At 44.5% G+C, this 14,031-nt stretch overlaps 1 protein-coding gene across 4 annotated transcripts in view; it reads right to left on the minus strand.

Annotated features, from left to right (window-relative positions):
* The window catches only part of rtel1 (regulator of telomere elongation helicase 1), a 158,289-nt gene that overhangs the window by 19,960 nt on the left and 124,298 nt on the right, over positions 1–14,031 (minus strand). For all 4 annotated transcript variants that reach the window (XM_070895979.1, XM_070895976.1, XM_070895980.1 and 1 more), the window contains 2 exons: positions 12,401–12,611; positions 11,948–12,091 (listed from right to left, as the gene is read on the minus strand). In XM_070895979.1, the coding sequence (XP_070752080.1) occupies positions 11,948–12,091; positions 12,401–12,611 (355 nt within the window). The remainder of the gene's footprint in view (positions 1–11,947; positions 12,092–12,400; positions 12,612–14,031) is intronic.

The following is a 14,031-nucleotide window of genomic DNA, read 5'->3' on the forward strand; positions in this document are numbered from 1 at the left end:
GGGGGATCTCATAGAAACATATAAAATTTTGACGGGACTGGACAGGTTAGATGTAGGAAGAATGTTCCCGATGTTGGGGAAGTCCACAACCAGGGGACACAGTCTAAGGATAAGGGTTAAAGCCATTTAGGACTGAAATGAGGAGAAACTTCTTTACTCAGAGAGTTAACCCGTGGAATTCTCTACCGCAGAGAGTTGTTGATGCCAGCTCATTGGATATATTCAAGAGGGAGTTAGATATGGCCCTTACGGCTAAAGGAATCAAGGGGTATGGAAAGAAAGCAGGAAAGGGGTACTAAGGGGAATGATCAACCATGATCTTATTGAATGGTGGTGCAGGTTCGAAGGGCCGAATGGCCTACTCCTGCACATATTTTCTATGTTTCTAAAAGCAAAATGCAAAGAAAGCTGGAAATCTGAAATAAAAGCAGAAAATACTGCAATTACTCAACAGGTCAGGCAGCATCTAACAAAAGGTCTACAACTTGAAACATTAACTCTGTTTCTATGTCTATATATGCTACCTGATTTACTGAGTATTTTAAGCACTTCTTATTTTAGAAATCTTATTGGCCATGTTTCCACAGCATGTCTAGTCTTTTACCATATATTTTGCCGTGTATTTTAGGGGATAGTTTCTTGGAAATGCATAAATACAAACATGCATCGATGTGTCAGCCGTGACTCAGTGGGTAGGACTCTTGCCTATGAGCCAGAAGGTTGTGGGTTCAAGTCCCACTCCAGAGACTCGAGCACAGAAATTTAGGCTAATATTCCAGTGCAGTGCTGCAATGTCGGAGGTACCGTCTTTCAGATGAGACAATAAACCCAGGCCCCGTTCACCTTCTCAGGTGGATGTACAATGGCACTATTGTGAAGAAGAGCAAGGGATTTCTCCCCAATGTTCTGGCCAATATATATATATCCCTCAATCAACATCACTGAAAAAAAACAGATGATCCGGTCATTATCACATTGCTGTTTCTAGGAGCTTGCTCTGTACAAATTGGCTGCCGCTTTCCCTACATTACAACAGTGACTACACTTTAAAAGTACTTCATTGGCTGTAAAACACTTTGGGATATCCTGAGGCTGTGAAAGGCGCTATAGGAATCCAATTCTTTCCAGTGGTTAAGACACATGAGAATTGCAATAACAACCTGCATTTATATAGCACTTTTAACATAGCAAAATGTCCCGAAGGCGAATTATGAAGCAAGATCTGACACCGAGCCACATAAGATATTAGAAACGAATTTAACTAACCCAACTCAACTTCATAAATCAATTTAACTAAATTCCACAATTGTTGTTCTGATGATTGATTTCTCAATTTTCCATGCTGGCCAATCTCCCATTCATTCCCCGAAGTTAGCAATGACAAAGCTTTGTCAGTGAAACGCATTCCAGTTTTCCGTTGTGTCACTATTAACTGTTCCCACAGAGTTTATCACTTCCAATTCTAACTAGCTTAGCCTTCCCATGGCTAGAACCTCCACTTTTGTGGTTATTGCTCAAAAATGGGCGATATTTCCGGAGTGGACGGTTAAAAAAAGGTTTTCAGATCGCCGGCTTCTCGCCAAATATCAAACCATCTCGTCTCCACTTTTGAAAATGGGCGTTACTGCGAGCGATATAAAATGGACGGCAGCGTTACATTTTTCTGACCTTCTGCCGAAAAGTGTGGCCATCCTTTGCAGCAGTATGGCAACGCTCGATTTTTGCGATTCTGGAGGTCAAGGGTCACCATGACATGCATAGAAGAGGGGAGAGAGAGAGAGAGAGAGAGAGCTCAGAGGGACTGAAGGCGTGGCTGGGTGTAGTGTGGCTGCTTTGGGAGGAAGGGGGGAGATTTAGAGCCTCACAGCAAGTAGGCAAACAAAAAGTAGCTGTTACCAGCCACATATTTGACTGAATTTGCCCCATAATGGAGAGAGGAGGAGGAGGCATCACAGCACGCTGTAGAGACTGACGCTGGAGAGAGCAGTGAGGTGGGAGAGGTGCTCATAGGAGGCCGCACAAGAGGCAGGAGGTTTTCGGATGAGGCAAATGCCTCCCTCCTGCAGGAGGTCGAGTTACGTTGGGGTGATTTGACACAAGGAGGGCATGGGAAGCCCACCCCAAAAGCATACCAGAGGATATGGACCGAGATAGCAGAGGTGGTCTCGTCAGCGACCAACGAGGTGTGTGAGGGCAACCAATGCCGCAAACGATGGAACGACCTTGTGGGATCCACAAGAGTAAGTATTACATTGATTTACATGTACATATATATTTATAGAATTTGATTTGTAACAGTAATGAGTGACTATCAGCAGATGTGAAGTCTTGCACTTATACCCCGGGAATGTTTTACTCAAAGCCTGCGGTCACGGTGTACGTCTTTAGGTAAAGAATGCTAATAATCATAATAATCATGATTACATCTGTCGGTTATGTGTTGTATCAGTGTCTGTGACGGTACCTAGCAATGATATAGAAACATAGAAAATAGGTGCAGGAGTAGGCCATTCAGCCCTTCAAGCCTGCACCACCATTCAATAAGATCATGGCTGATCATTCACCTCAGTATCCCTTTCCTGCTTTCTCTCCATACCCCTTGATCCCTTAAGCCGTAAGGGCCATATCTAACTCCCTCTTGAATATATCTAACAAACTGGCATCAACAACTCTGCGGTAGAGAATTCCACGGGTTAACAACTCTGAGTGAAGAAGTTTCTCCTCATCTCGGTCCTAAATGGCTTACCCCTTATCCTTAGACTGTGACCCCTGGTTCTGGACTTCCCCAACATCGGGAACATTCTTCCTGCATCAAACCTGTCCAGTCCCGCCAGAATTTTATATGTTTCTATGAGATCCCCCCTCATTCTTCTAAACTCCAGTGAATACAGGCCCAGTCGATCCAATCTTTTCTCATATGTCAGTCCTGCCATCCCTGGAATCAGTCTGGTGAACCTTTGCTGCACTCCCTCAATAGCAAGAAGATTAGGAGACCAAAACTGAACACAATATTCCAGGTGAGGCCTCACCAAGGCCCTGTACAACTGCAGTAAGACCTCCCTGCTCAAATGCCCTGGCTGTGAAGACCAACATGCCATTTGCCTTCTTCACCGCCTGCTGCACCTGCATGCCAACCTTCAATGACTGATGTACCATGACACCCAGGTCTCGTTGCACCTCCCCTTTTCCTAATCTGCCGCCATTCAGATAATATTCTGCCTTCATGTTTTTGCCACCAAAGTGGATAACCTCACATTTATCCACAATGATCTCATGCCATGTCGTCTGTCACTTTTACAGAAGAAGCTATCGACGATGAGGTCCATGCAGAGGCAAATGGGTGGGTGGCCACCAGTCCCCAGCGACATCACAGAGATGGAGGAGCGAGTGCTCGCACTCGTGGGGAAGCACCCCCGGACGCATCTGCAGACACTGAAGTGATGCCATGTGAGTAAAGCTTACACAATTACGTCATGTAAAGTCTATAGATACCACACCCACTCATATCCGAACAATCATATATGATAGATGATTTCTAAAAGTATCATGGAAATAATGCTGGCCTAATGAAAATCATTGCAATGCACAATGTGTTGATGGTCATGAATTGTGATGTCGGTGATGATTTTGAATGCGGTGATGCTTTTGTCGTGCATATGCTGTAGGTAGCACTGGACTCACTTTGTCACCCTAGCACCCCCTTCTCCTCCAATAACCTAATTTGTATTTTGCAGCTCAGTCAGCAGCGCAGCCCCAGGCAAGACCACAGAGGCCAGAAGGTGGGGACGCGGGGCAGGAGTCAGCGGACGATCCGACTACATCGCGTGGATAGAGGATTGGCTGACAGAGAGTCGGGATAAACGGTTCATTCTCTGGTTGGCAACCAATAACTAGTGGGGTGTGGCAGGGATCAGTTACAATCTATATTAACGACTTGGAAGAAGGGACTGAGTGTAATGTAGTCAAGTTTGCTGATAGTACAAAGATGGGAGGAAAAGCAATGTGTGAGGACACAAAAAATCTGTAAAAAGACATAGACAGGCTAAGTGATTGGGCAAAAATTTGGCAGAGGGTGTATAATGTTGGAAAGTGTGAGGTCATGCACTTTGGCAGAAAAAAATCAAAGCGCAAGTTATTATTTAAATGGAAAAAGATTGCAAAGTGCCGCAGTACAGCTGACCTGGGGGTACTTGTGCATGAAACACAAAAGGTTAGTATGCAGGTAGAGCAAGTACATCAGGTACATCTTGGCCTTTATTGCAAAGGGGATGGAGTATAAAAGCAGGGAAGTCTTGGTGAGGCCACACCTGGAATACTGCGTGCAGTTTTGGTTTCCATATTTACGAAAGGATATACTTCCTTTGGAGTCAGTTCAGAGAAGGTTCACAAGGTTGATTCCGGGGATAAGGGGGTTGACTTATGAGGAAAGGTTGACTACTCATTATTCAGAGGAATGAGAGGTGATCTTATCGAAACGTATAAGATTAAGAGGGGGCTTGACAAGGTGGATGCAGAGAGGATGTTTCCACTGATAGGGGAGACTAGAACTAGAGGGCATGATCTTAGAATAAGGGGAAGGCCATTTAAAACAGATGAGGAGAAATTTCTTCTGAGGGTTGTAAATCTGTGGAATTCGCTGCCTCAGAGAGCTGTGGAAGCTGGGTCATTGAATAAATTTAAGACAGAAATAGACAGTTTCTTAAACGATAAGGGGATAAGGGGTTATGGGGAGTGGGCGGGGAAGTGAAGCCGAGTCCATGATCAGATCAGCCATGATCTTATTGAATGGTGGAGCAGGCTCGAGGGGTTGAATGGCCTACTCCTGTTCCTATTTCTTATGTTCTTATCTGGTGCTGAGGAGCTCAGATTCTCGCCTGTCAATCCATGTTCTCCATGGATGAGAGCACGGACTTCAAAGAACCTGCATCGCCACGCTCCAGAAACCATTCCACCCCAAGACCATCTAGTGGTCCTCCGGTCATTCCCGCCTCCACTCTAGAGGTACCGGCCCCAAGCACCTCTCCACAGGGCACCCCATTTGTCCCCAGGACGGCGCCGACCTCACGGAGGCCTTTTGGGCGCAGCAGGTCTGTTCCACGAGCGCGACAGCGGAGAGATGGTACAGTTGTCCAGGAGGACTGTAGACATTGGTGACCAGCTCAACGAAGCATTGGGGGGCATATCCCGACAGCTGGCCACCATAACTGAGTACATTCCGCGCATGGCGGAGTCCCTGGATGCGATAGCCAGGAACACTGCTGGCACAGGCCTCCCAGTGGTCCCAAAGCACGGCACTCCACCCCTAGGTTCCGCATCACCACTGCGAACGGCAGATGAAAGCAAGGACCAAGATCTTGCTTCTGTATTAGAGAATGTTGCCCCCTCGGCAGCCCCCTCTCCCGTACCCGTGCAGCGACCACATCTGCCTTCATCCCCCCCCCCCCCCCCCCAATGAGGCACCGTCTGAGGAGCTCCTCAGCCAGGTGCCGCTGAGCGAGGAGGGGAAGGGATAGAGGTGGGGAGATGGAGAGGTGGGGGGGTGGGGGAAGGAAATTGAGGTGCATGTGCGCAGGTGATGGCTGTGTTTTATCTCCATCTGGGTGTATGCAATTTGTTGCAATGGGGGCTGGGGACCACGCTCCTGCTTTGCCTTTGTATTCTGTGTTGCTGGACATGTTGAACATGTGATTTATGTCAATGATGGAAAAAGTGGGGTGTGGGCGGGAGTTGGGTGTTATTGGCTGTGATACTTATGATTTCAGACCAATGTTGGTAATAAATTTTTGTTATTGAACATAACCTTGTTGCGCATTGTCTCAGCTAGCTGGACCATCACACACTGGTGATTCCTTACCATGAAAGGGTTAAATACAACCTAACATCCATCAACGTAAACTTTAACTGGCACCAAGTTGATGGGTACCATTGATATCTGAGCTGCACACACACAGTAGTGTCAGCCTGGTCACTCACATCAGCGCTCTTTCAGGCAAATCTTTCAGATATCAGCTCCTCACGTAGGAGTGGGATTTGGCATTCGTTCCGGTTAGTTCCACTTTTTGTGGGCATTTTTTGGGGCGAGCGATATTGTGGGCGATATGTGTGCGAGGTGATAAAATTGACGCTGGGCGATCTCATGGCCGCTAGTTTAGGTAAATATGCTCTTTACGACAAAAAAAAGTGGGCGGGCGTTAATATTGAACTCTGCGTTAAATCCGTGCGAAAAGTAACGCTGGGCGATATTATGGGCGTTGAATTCGCCCATTCTGCTGATTCCGCCCCAAAAATGTTGGCGGGTGGTAATATTTTTTCTCGCCGTTAAGCACATGGGGAAAGTAACGCTCGCCGATAAGTTTCCCAAAAATGCCCGCCAGTTTCCATTTTATGCCAAAATGGGCGATATATGGGCTTTATACATCATTTCAGCGGTAAAGTGGGCGTTAAGTGGACGTTAAGCATGCAAAAAAAGTGGAGGTTCCAGCCCCCAGTCCCTACAATTATTTATATTCAGTCTCAGTGGGTTTGATTTTCCACCAGGTGGAATATTTATGCCAACTTACTGACATGCTACAGAAGTGTAAATATTCAGATGGTATCTAGTCTGGTCTACAATTTCTAAGAAAAGCTTAACACGGCAATAAAAATATATACACTAAGCTGACATTAACTCTCACCCCCTCCCACAGCACAATTTTCTGTACTCGTTTCCTGATGGAATCGCTCACACTAGGGTGTAATCTATGGATGTGAGCAACCCTGCCTTTGTCCATTTTTCATGAGTCCAGGTGGTGAGCATTAGCAAGTTATTCCGCCGAGGGAGCGAGGAACATCACAATCAATTTGATTCAAATTTGACTCATCTGACATTCACACTTTACACACTTGTAACAGGATTCAGGACTCATGAGCTAGAGGTCTCGATCTTATTTTCCTCAGTTTGGGAACCCTTAACCCAATTGCATCTCCCCTTACTACAGCCCCACACAAGATAAGCACAAATCTGAAACCTTCTAAGCCTGTATGGGTGAGTAATATATGATTTGGTGTATTCCCGATACAGCAGTATAAGCACAGGAAAAAGCAGATGGTAAATTCTAAACTGAAAGCAAGTGCTTGTATAATCCAGGAAACAACATTTTGCAATGAGGAACTACATCCTATGCATTTTCTGGGAAAGCAATATTGTGTGTTATCTCTTTTTCTGTATATGAGAATCACTAAAGTTCTCACCTATCATTAAAAAAACAGCAATTTTTCAATTAAATTCAATACCAGGAAACTTTTTGCACAGTCTCCTTTACTGCAATGTTTACTTTGTTTCTTTTTTAAAAAATCTTGGTTACATTGGTATTTTTTTTAAAGTATATTAAAGATGACAGAAAAGAACAGGCACTGTCTCCATGTGCAGCTGAAAGAGGCACACAGAACCAAGCTACTAGGATTCTCAAAAATTGCAATATTTTAATTTATTACAGGAGTTGACAAGCCTGTCAATTTCAGGCAAATGAAAAATCAGTAAAACCTGATTGGGAGCAGAATGACCAGTGAAATATCGGCTTAAAGACCTTCAAGAACAACATACTTAGACTACGGTTATGTAGTGCTGACTACAATCCCGTTACAGAACTATGGACTCCCTGCAGTCTATTTGATTAGGTTGATCTGGCATGCTTTGGGCGCCTCAGTTCATCGATCTAAGGGACTGGCAGGCGATTTGTATTTTAAACTCTGACAATGCTACTTGTTAACTGACTTCCATGAGGGACTGCTGGAGTCGATCTGACCTCTATTTTTTCCCCTACTCCCTCTCCATGGTGCGTATAGGAAATCAATGGGCTCAATTTTCCAGGTCATTTACGCCGTTTTTTTTCACGCGCACCGTTTTTTCTGGCATAATTATTTAATTCGGAGTTTCCCCCTGGAATCTGCGCCGGCGTAACTGCTTTAGTTACGATTTTTTTAAGTTAGGTTTTTTTTGACGTCATACCCCATGACCGCTCATGCAATGCGTGACAGGGCTGTGGGCTTCTCCAGGATTGCTGGCTTCCCAAAGGTACAGGGCTGCATTGATTGTACCCACATCACCTTGCGAGCATGTTTGAAAGATTCCGAGATGTACAGGAAAAGAAAAGGCTTCCACTCCATTAATATGCAACTCGTGTGTGACGACATGCATCGCATCATGTCAGTTGATGCGAGATACCCTGGGCACACCCATGATGCTTTCATCCTATGCGAGAGTGTTATATCTGCCATGTTTCAGCAGCAGCCAGAAGGGCAGAGCTGGCTGCTGGGAGACAAAGGGTATGGCCTCGCCACCTGGCTCATGATGCCCCATGCGTAACCCGGGAATACAACTTGTCATACATTGCGACACGCAGCATCATAGAGAGGGCCATTGGCATCTTGAAACAGTTTCCAACGCCTGGACCATTCCAGAGGCTACTTGCTATACTCCAGAGATTGTCAGTCAATTCACTGTTGTGTGCTGCATGCTACATAACTTAGCATCATGAGGCAGCAGCAGCTGGTAGGTGAAGACCCACCTGCAGCGAAAGTGGCTGATGATAATGATGAGGAGGAAGATGCAGATGACGAGGACGAGGAATCCATGCAATGACCTGAACCCGGAGCACGACGGCGGAGAAGGGCGGGCCGTCATGCCCTTTCAACGATTGCTCGAGCGTTGCACCGCTCATCCGTGAACGCTTTGCTGCCTGAAGGCTCAGCGACAACTATTCCACATGGACCATGTTTATTGTTCGGACCTGTTCCGTAATGTTGTGTTGTGTTAATGGAACAAATGATGGAAATGATTCTTGTTTACTTCAAAAGTTGTGTTAATAATCGAACAAATAATGGAAATGATTCAGATTTAATGTAAAATATATTTTATTCAAAAATGTACTTAACTTAACCGTAATAAAATTATTCTTATATCAAACTTTGAAGTTTTCACTTATGATCATTTACAAACTTTTAAACCTGTAAATTTACATAACTTACAAAAATCTTTTAATTTGAAAGCAACAGTAACAATAACAACAGAAGCAGCAGCAAAGAAAGGCTGCACCCATCTCTCCTCCACCTTATTCTAAGACTGCCCGCCTTAGTCTTGGTGACTCCACCACCCCTGCCCGCAAGCGGTGGCAAAGTGTTTCCGGGGTTGGCACCAAGCTTATTCTTTCTAGGATCTTGGGGAGTGCGTACCTGTTGGGGGGGGGTGGGAGACAGGCGGCAATGTGGAGGGCCCAGGCAGCAATGTGCAGGGCCCAGCTTGGGGCTCTTCAGAAGCTGGTGTGGGGATTTGAGTGGGAGTTGTTTCTGTCAATGGACGCGGGGTTTAGGCGTGTTCCCTTACTGCAGCAGCTAACTCCAACATGCCGACCCTCATGCGCCCTGACAGTGTCTCAACTACCTGCAACATTCCCTCACTCCTGTTCACTGATAGTGATTGCACTACCTGTGACATTCCCTCCCTCATGTTCACGGATAGTGTTTGCACCATCTCTGACATTCCCTCCCTGATGCTCACTGACAATGCATCAGCTACCTGTGACATTCCCTCCCTCATGGTCACGGACATGGTTTCAGTTGACTGAGACATTCCCTCACTCATGGTCCCAGACATCGTTTCCATTTCTTGTGAGAGTGTTGTTACTTCTCCCAACAGTCCCGTTACCACATCACCCACCCCACTGACGGTGTCCAAGAGTGATCGTGTAAGGTCAATGCTCTCCGTATTTATTGCCATTATATGAACCACATCTTTAGATCCTGCGCCTCAGCGCTCTCCTTCCCTTCCTCACCCTAGGTGTGCCTCGCTGCACCACACCACTGGGACCCGCAGCCTTCGATGGTGGGGCCTGGGTGTGCCTCGCTGCACCACACATTGGGACCCACAGCCTCGGATGGTAGGAAACCATGGAATGTCCCACCAACACTCAACCACTAGTCACAGAAGGGGCTGGCACCTTAATGGGCAGCATCTGCATCTCCTCCAAAGACAGTAAAACAATGGGGACTTCATCCATCTCCATCCCCTCCCCCTCATGCTCTTGGTCTGGAGGGTGGGATTGGAAAATGTTCTCCTCTTCAGGCTCGTCCTTATCTGAATCTTCTGCATCGTCAAGGTTAGCTTCAAGTTCTGCAAAATATAACAGAACAGACAAATGGTTAGCAGCAGAGGAGGGGGCAGGATAGGTGGCATGAGTAGGCTCACACAGTGCAGGCAGCAGGCTGATTTGAAGGACCACGATGAATGATAGCACATTGCATCAACCGAAGCGTAGCTGACGGAGATATCGCCAGGAACCAAAGTATGGCTAGCCCGCGTAGTACTTACCATTTAGCAAAGCCAGACTGTGGAATTTGCAGGACGTACCATCTCCCTCAAGTGTGGGCCCAGCTTGTGCAGTGGTGGTTGCTTTTCTCCAGGCAGGACCCATCAAAGCAGTGACCCTCTCTTCCAAGGGTGTCAGTGGTTGCAGATTTGCCGGGCCTCCTCCTGTTCGAGTTCTTTCCCTTTTATCATGTGCCACCTTCCTCTGCAAAGATAAAAATGCAACTTTTCTGCTGGATGGGACATATACAGCTGGTCGGGACATATACAGCTGGTCACATTTATAATTGCAATTCCATTGAATAAATGAAAATATTACTTACACCAACTACTTGACCAAGGTCCTGCCACTTTTTACATTGGCCTCCAGATCTCGGGGTGATCACCATTGCACAGTAATCTTCTGCAACTTGGTTCCAGCATTTCTTCATTTCGTTGGTTGGAACTTTTATGTGACCTCTGCTGGTGTCCAGCTCCTGCCATATTGTCTCAATCACAGTAACTAGTGCCTCCACTTCATCCTGTAAGAAATTCTTGGTCCTTGCACCGCGTTGCATCTTGTATTGCTGCAGATTCAATTTTTCCAATGCTCTCACACAGCACTCCTTCTCACACAACTGGCTCTTTAAAAATGGACGATTGCCAACCCGGAGCTGTACTGCGCATGCGTGCCCATTGAAATAATGTCAAAAACGTCACTTTTCTTTGTCACGTATGGGCAGAAGGTGCGGCATCGTTTTTTTCGGCACATACAGCAGGCTCCACCCCCCGAGGCGACTAGACACGCTGCGCCAAATTTGAATTATACATTGGGGAAATTTTGGCAGAACATTTCTGGTGCATTTCTCGCCTAGAAAACCGGACGCAACTCTGGCAATTCGCCAGAAAAAGGTCTTTGGCAAAATTGAGCCCAATATGTTGATAAGTTGTTGGTGCAAAACTAAATCTTCGACAGGAACGATATCTTGGTACTGCAATGTGCTCTGCCACACAACTATTATGCTATGTATATTTTCCTTGAGAAAGCCGTTATTATAGAGAATGGATTTCAATTAAACATAATTCCTTAAAGTAAAAGGGCTGTTTTACTCTGCCTCTCCAGTCTTGGAACTTGGAACAGATTTACACACCCTTCTTTTTAATGATGAGATTATGGCATTAGAGTGAAGAGAGTAGGGGAAGAAAGTAAATAGAAATAATTTAGAGACTAAAAATCTTACACCAGATAGCATATTTCAGAATTAATGTCTCTTCCCATTAGAACTTCTTAACTGGAGGCAGAGTTTCTAGTGCCAGTCTTTTAGGAAGTGGTTTCAAGACAAAAAAAGGAGGGGGAAATCACCTATTAGATACTTCCTTTTTATTTCCTGCAAGTGCCTCAATCTTCTCAGCCGTAAATAATCAAGAACGTTTAATATCAACCGCATTATAATTTACTGGAAAAGGAAACAAGGAGGAAGATAAATTTATTTTTCTTTGGAAGTTATGTCCACAGGGCTCAGATTGATGCACAAAGCAACTTATTTGTATAATGGATTCCTCAAGAAAATAAACTGATGCATTCTGCTAGTTAATGCAGGAATTCTGTGCTTCAAAACTGTGTACCTGCATTTTCTTCCTCCTCTACTCTTCGCCTCTCCTCTCTTGGAACTGCATGCTCGGGTTTAAATCCACATCCTTCCCCAGTCATATTACCGCAGGCTTCATCAAACCTCTTTTTGTGATGTGGCCGAACAAACTGATAAAAATCTGTTTAAGAATAGTATATAGAATCTATTAGAACCATAACAACAAAATATATTTCAAGACAGTAAGTTGTCATTACCATGCAAGGTATGACAGCGTACTCAAGGCACAACCTGACATAGTCGCACAGAATCAGATCTATGATCCAACATCCCAGAAATCTCCATCGCCATGCCTGGGTACATCTGTCCCACCGGAGAATAGACTCACGAGAGGTCAGGTACAGTGAAAAACATTTCATACGCAATGAAAACCATTAGCAGAATATAGTTTTTAAGATGCTTTTTGAACCCACGCAATACCCTTAGTTACCTCGCAGAAGATTGTTTTTGTTTGCATCTTCTGTAAAAAGAGCTGCCATTTCACCTAGCATGGTATCAAAATCATCCGTCAGCTTATACTTTTGCATTGCTTCCGTAAAGCGATCATAGTTAGCTTTGCTGAGAGCTTCCTTTACAGCTACTATGAAAAATTTAGCCTTTTCTGCTTTTGTCTTCTCAGATGGTGGCAACACATCAAATCCCTGAACAAAAAATATAACAAATCAACCTCTGCCAAATAATCTAACTTATTGCTGAAAGGCTTATGAAAAAATGGATCAACATTTAAGATAGGAGTGGGAGAAATAAACTTTCTACCATACAACTGCTCTGCTTTGAATATTTTCCTTGTGGAAGCCTTTCTTATACAGACTGGATTTCAATTAAACCTAATTCTTCAAAATTAAATAAATAAAAAGGGCAGGGACACTGGCCTAGAAATCCCAGTCGGCTGCTTCCCGCAGGCGATCAGCTAAAAAATGGAAAAAAGATGCGCACTTACCAAAACCTGCTGCACCCACGAGCGATCCCGGTCCTGAGGCTTCCACTGAGGACGTCCGCAGAGCTGAAGCTGCAGTCACATGGCTCTGGGAATCCAGGTACAGTATTTTCTCATTCATAATAATGGGAACTCCGTAAGTTGGAGTTCCCATTATGATGATTGAGAACCTTCCCCAAACACCCAAAACATTAATAAAAAAATAGAAAAAAAATACACCACATATTTAACATTAATTTAAATTAGTTATTTATGTCTTATAAAAAAATATTTCCCTGATTTTTTAAAAAGCTCTTAATTATGGTTTAAAATAAAATTACCGTATTGGGGAGGGTTTTTAAACAATGTGTTTTTTAAATTTTATTTTATTATGTTTTTGTTTGTTTTAAAACCTGCTTTTATCAGGTGCAAGAGTTTTCAGGACATCCGCTGGGCAAGATATGGGTAAATACCGCAATCTTGCCCATGCAAATGTCCTCGCTCCCGAGATGCGGAGGATCTGTCAAGCCAGAAACGTGACAGCTGGGAAAAGCCGGTTTTCAGCGCATGTGCAATGTGCGCCGAAAACCAGCTTTTGTAATGCCTTCCCGGGTCCGTACACACTCTGTACAGACCCGGGATTTCTGGGCCATTAACAAATTTGAAAATTCAGCACTGGTGGAGAACAACAATTTCTAGCATTGTGGGGTAGGTGGGAAAGGTTTTAATACATTTCTATTTGCAGGTATGAAGACTTCCAAAAAAACTAGTAACATCACCTTTTAGAATTAACCAAATTGAAATATTTGTATTTTAAAAATAATGAAGCAGTGCAATACACAGTTCATTGCACTCATGAGGAAGATACAGTATTTATATTCAGGAACTTCCTCACTAATTGAATGAAATAGGTGTTCTACTGAAATCTTCACCAAACACTGGATTTTTAAACTGCAGAAAAACCCAACAGCCATTAAGACTGCCAAAAGCAACAATGCAATGTTGGCTATTACTACATAAAGCAACCCGTGTAAATAATCTCAACAACAAAAGTCAAAATCAATTTCAAATAAGATTTCGTGCTAGAGGAAGTACATTGAAAAGGTGTTGCTATTTTTCAGGAAATTGTATCACCAGATGAAGTG

This window comes from Pristiophorus japonicus, chromosome 12 (assembly GCF_044704955.1).
Source record: "Pristiophorus japonicus isolate sPriJap1 chromosome 12, sPriJap1.hap1, whole genome shotgun sequence".
Classification (NCBI taxonomy): domain Eukaryota; kingdom Metazoa; phylum Chordata; class Chondrichthyes; family Pristiophoridae; genus Pristiophorus; species Pristiophorus japonicus.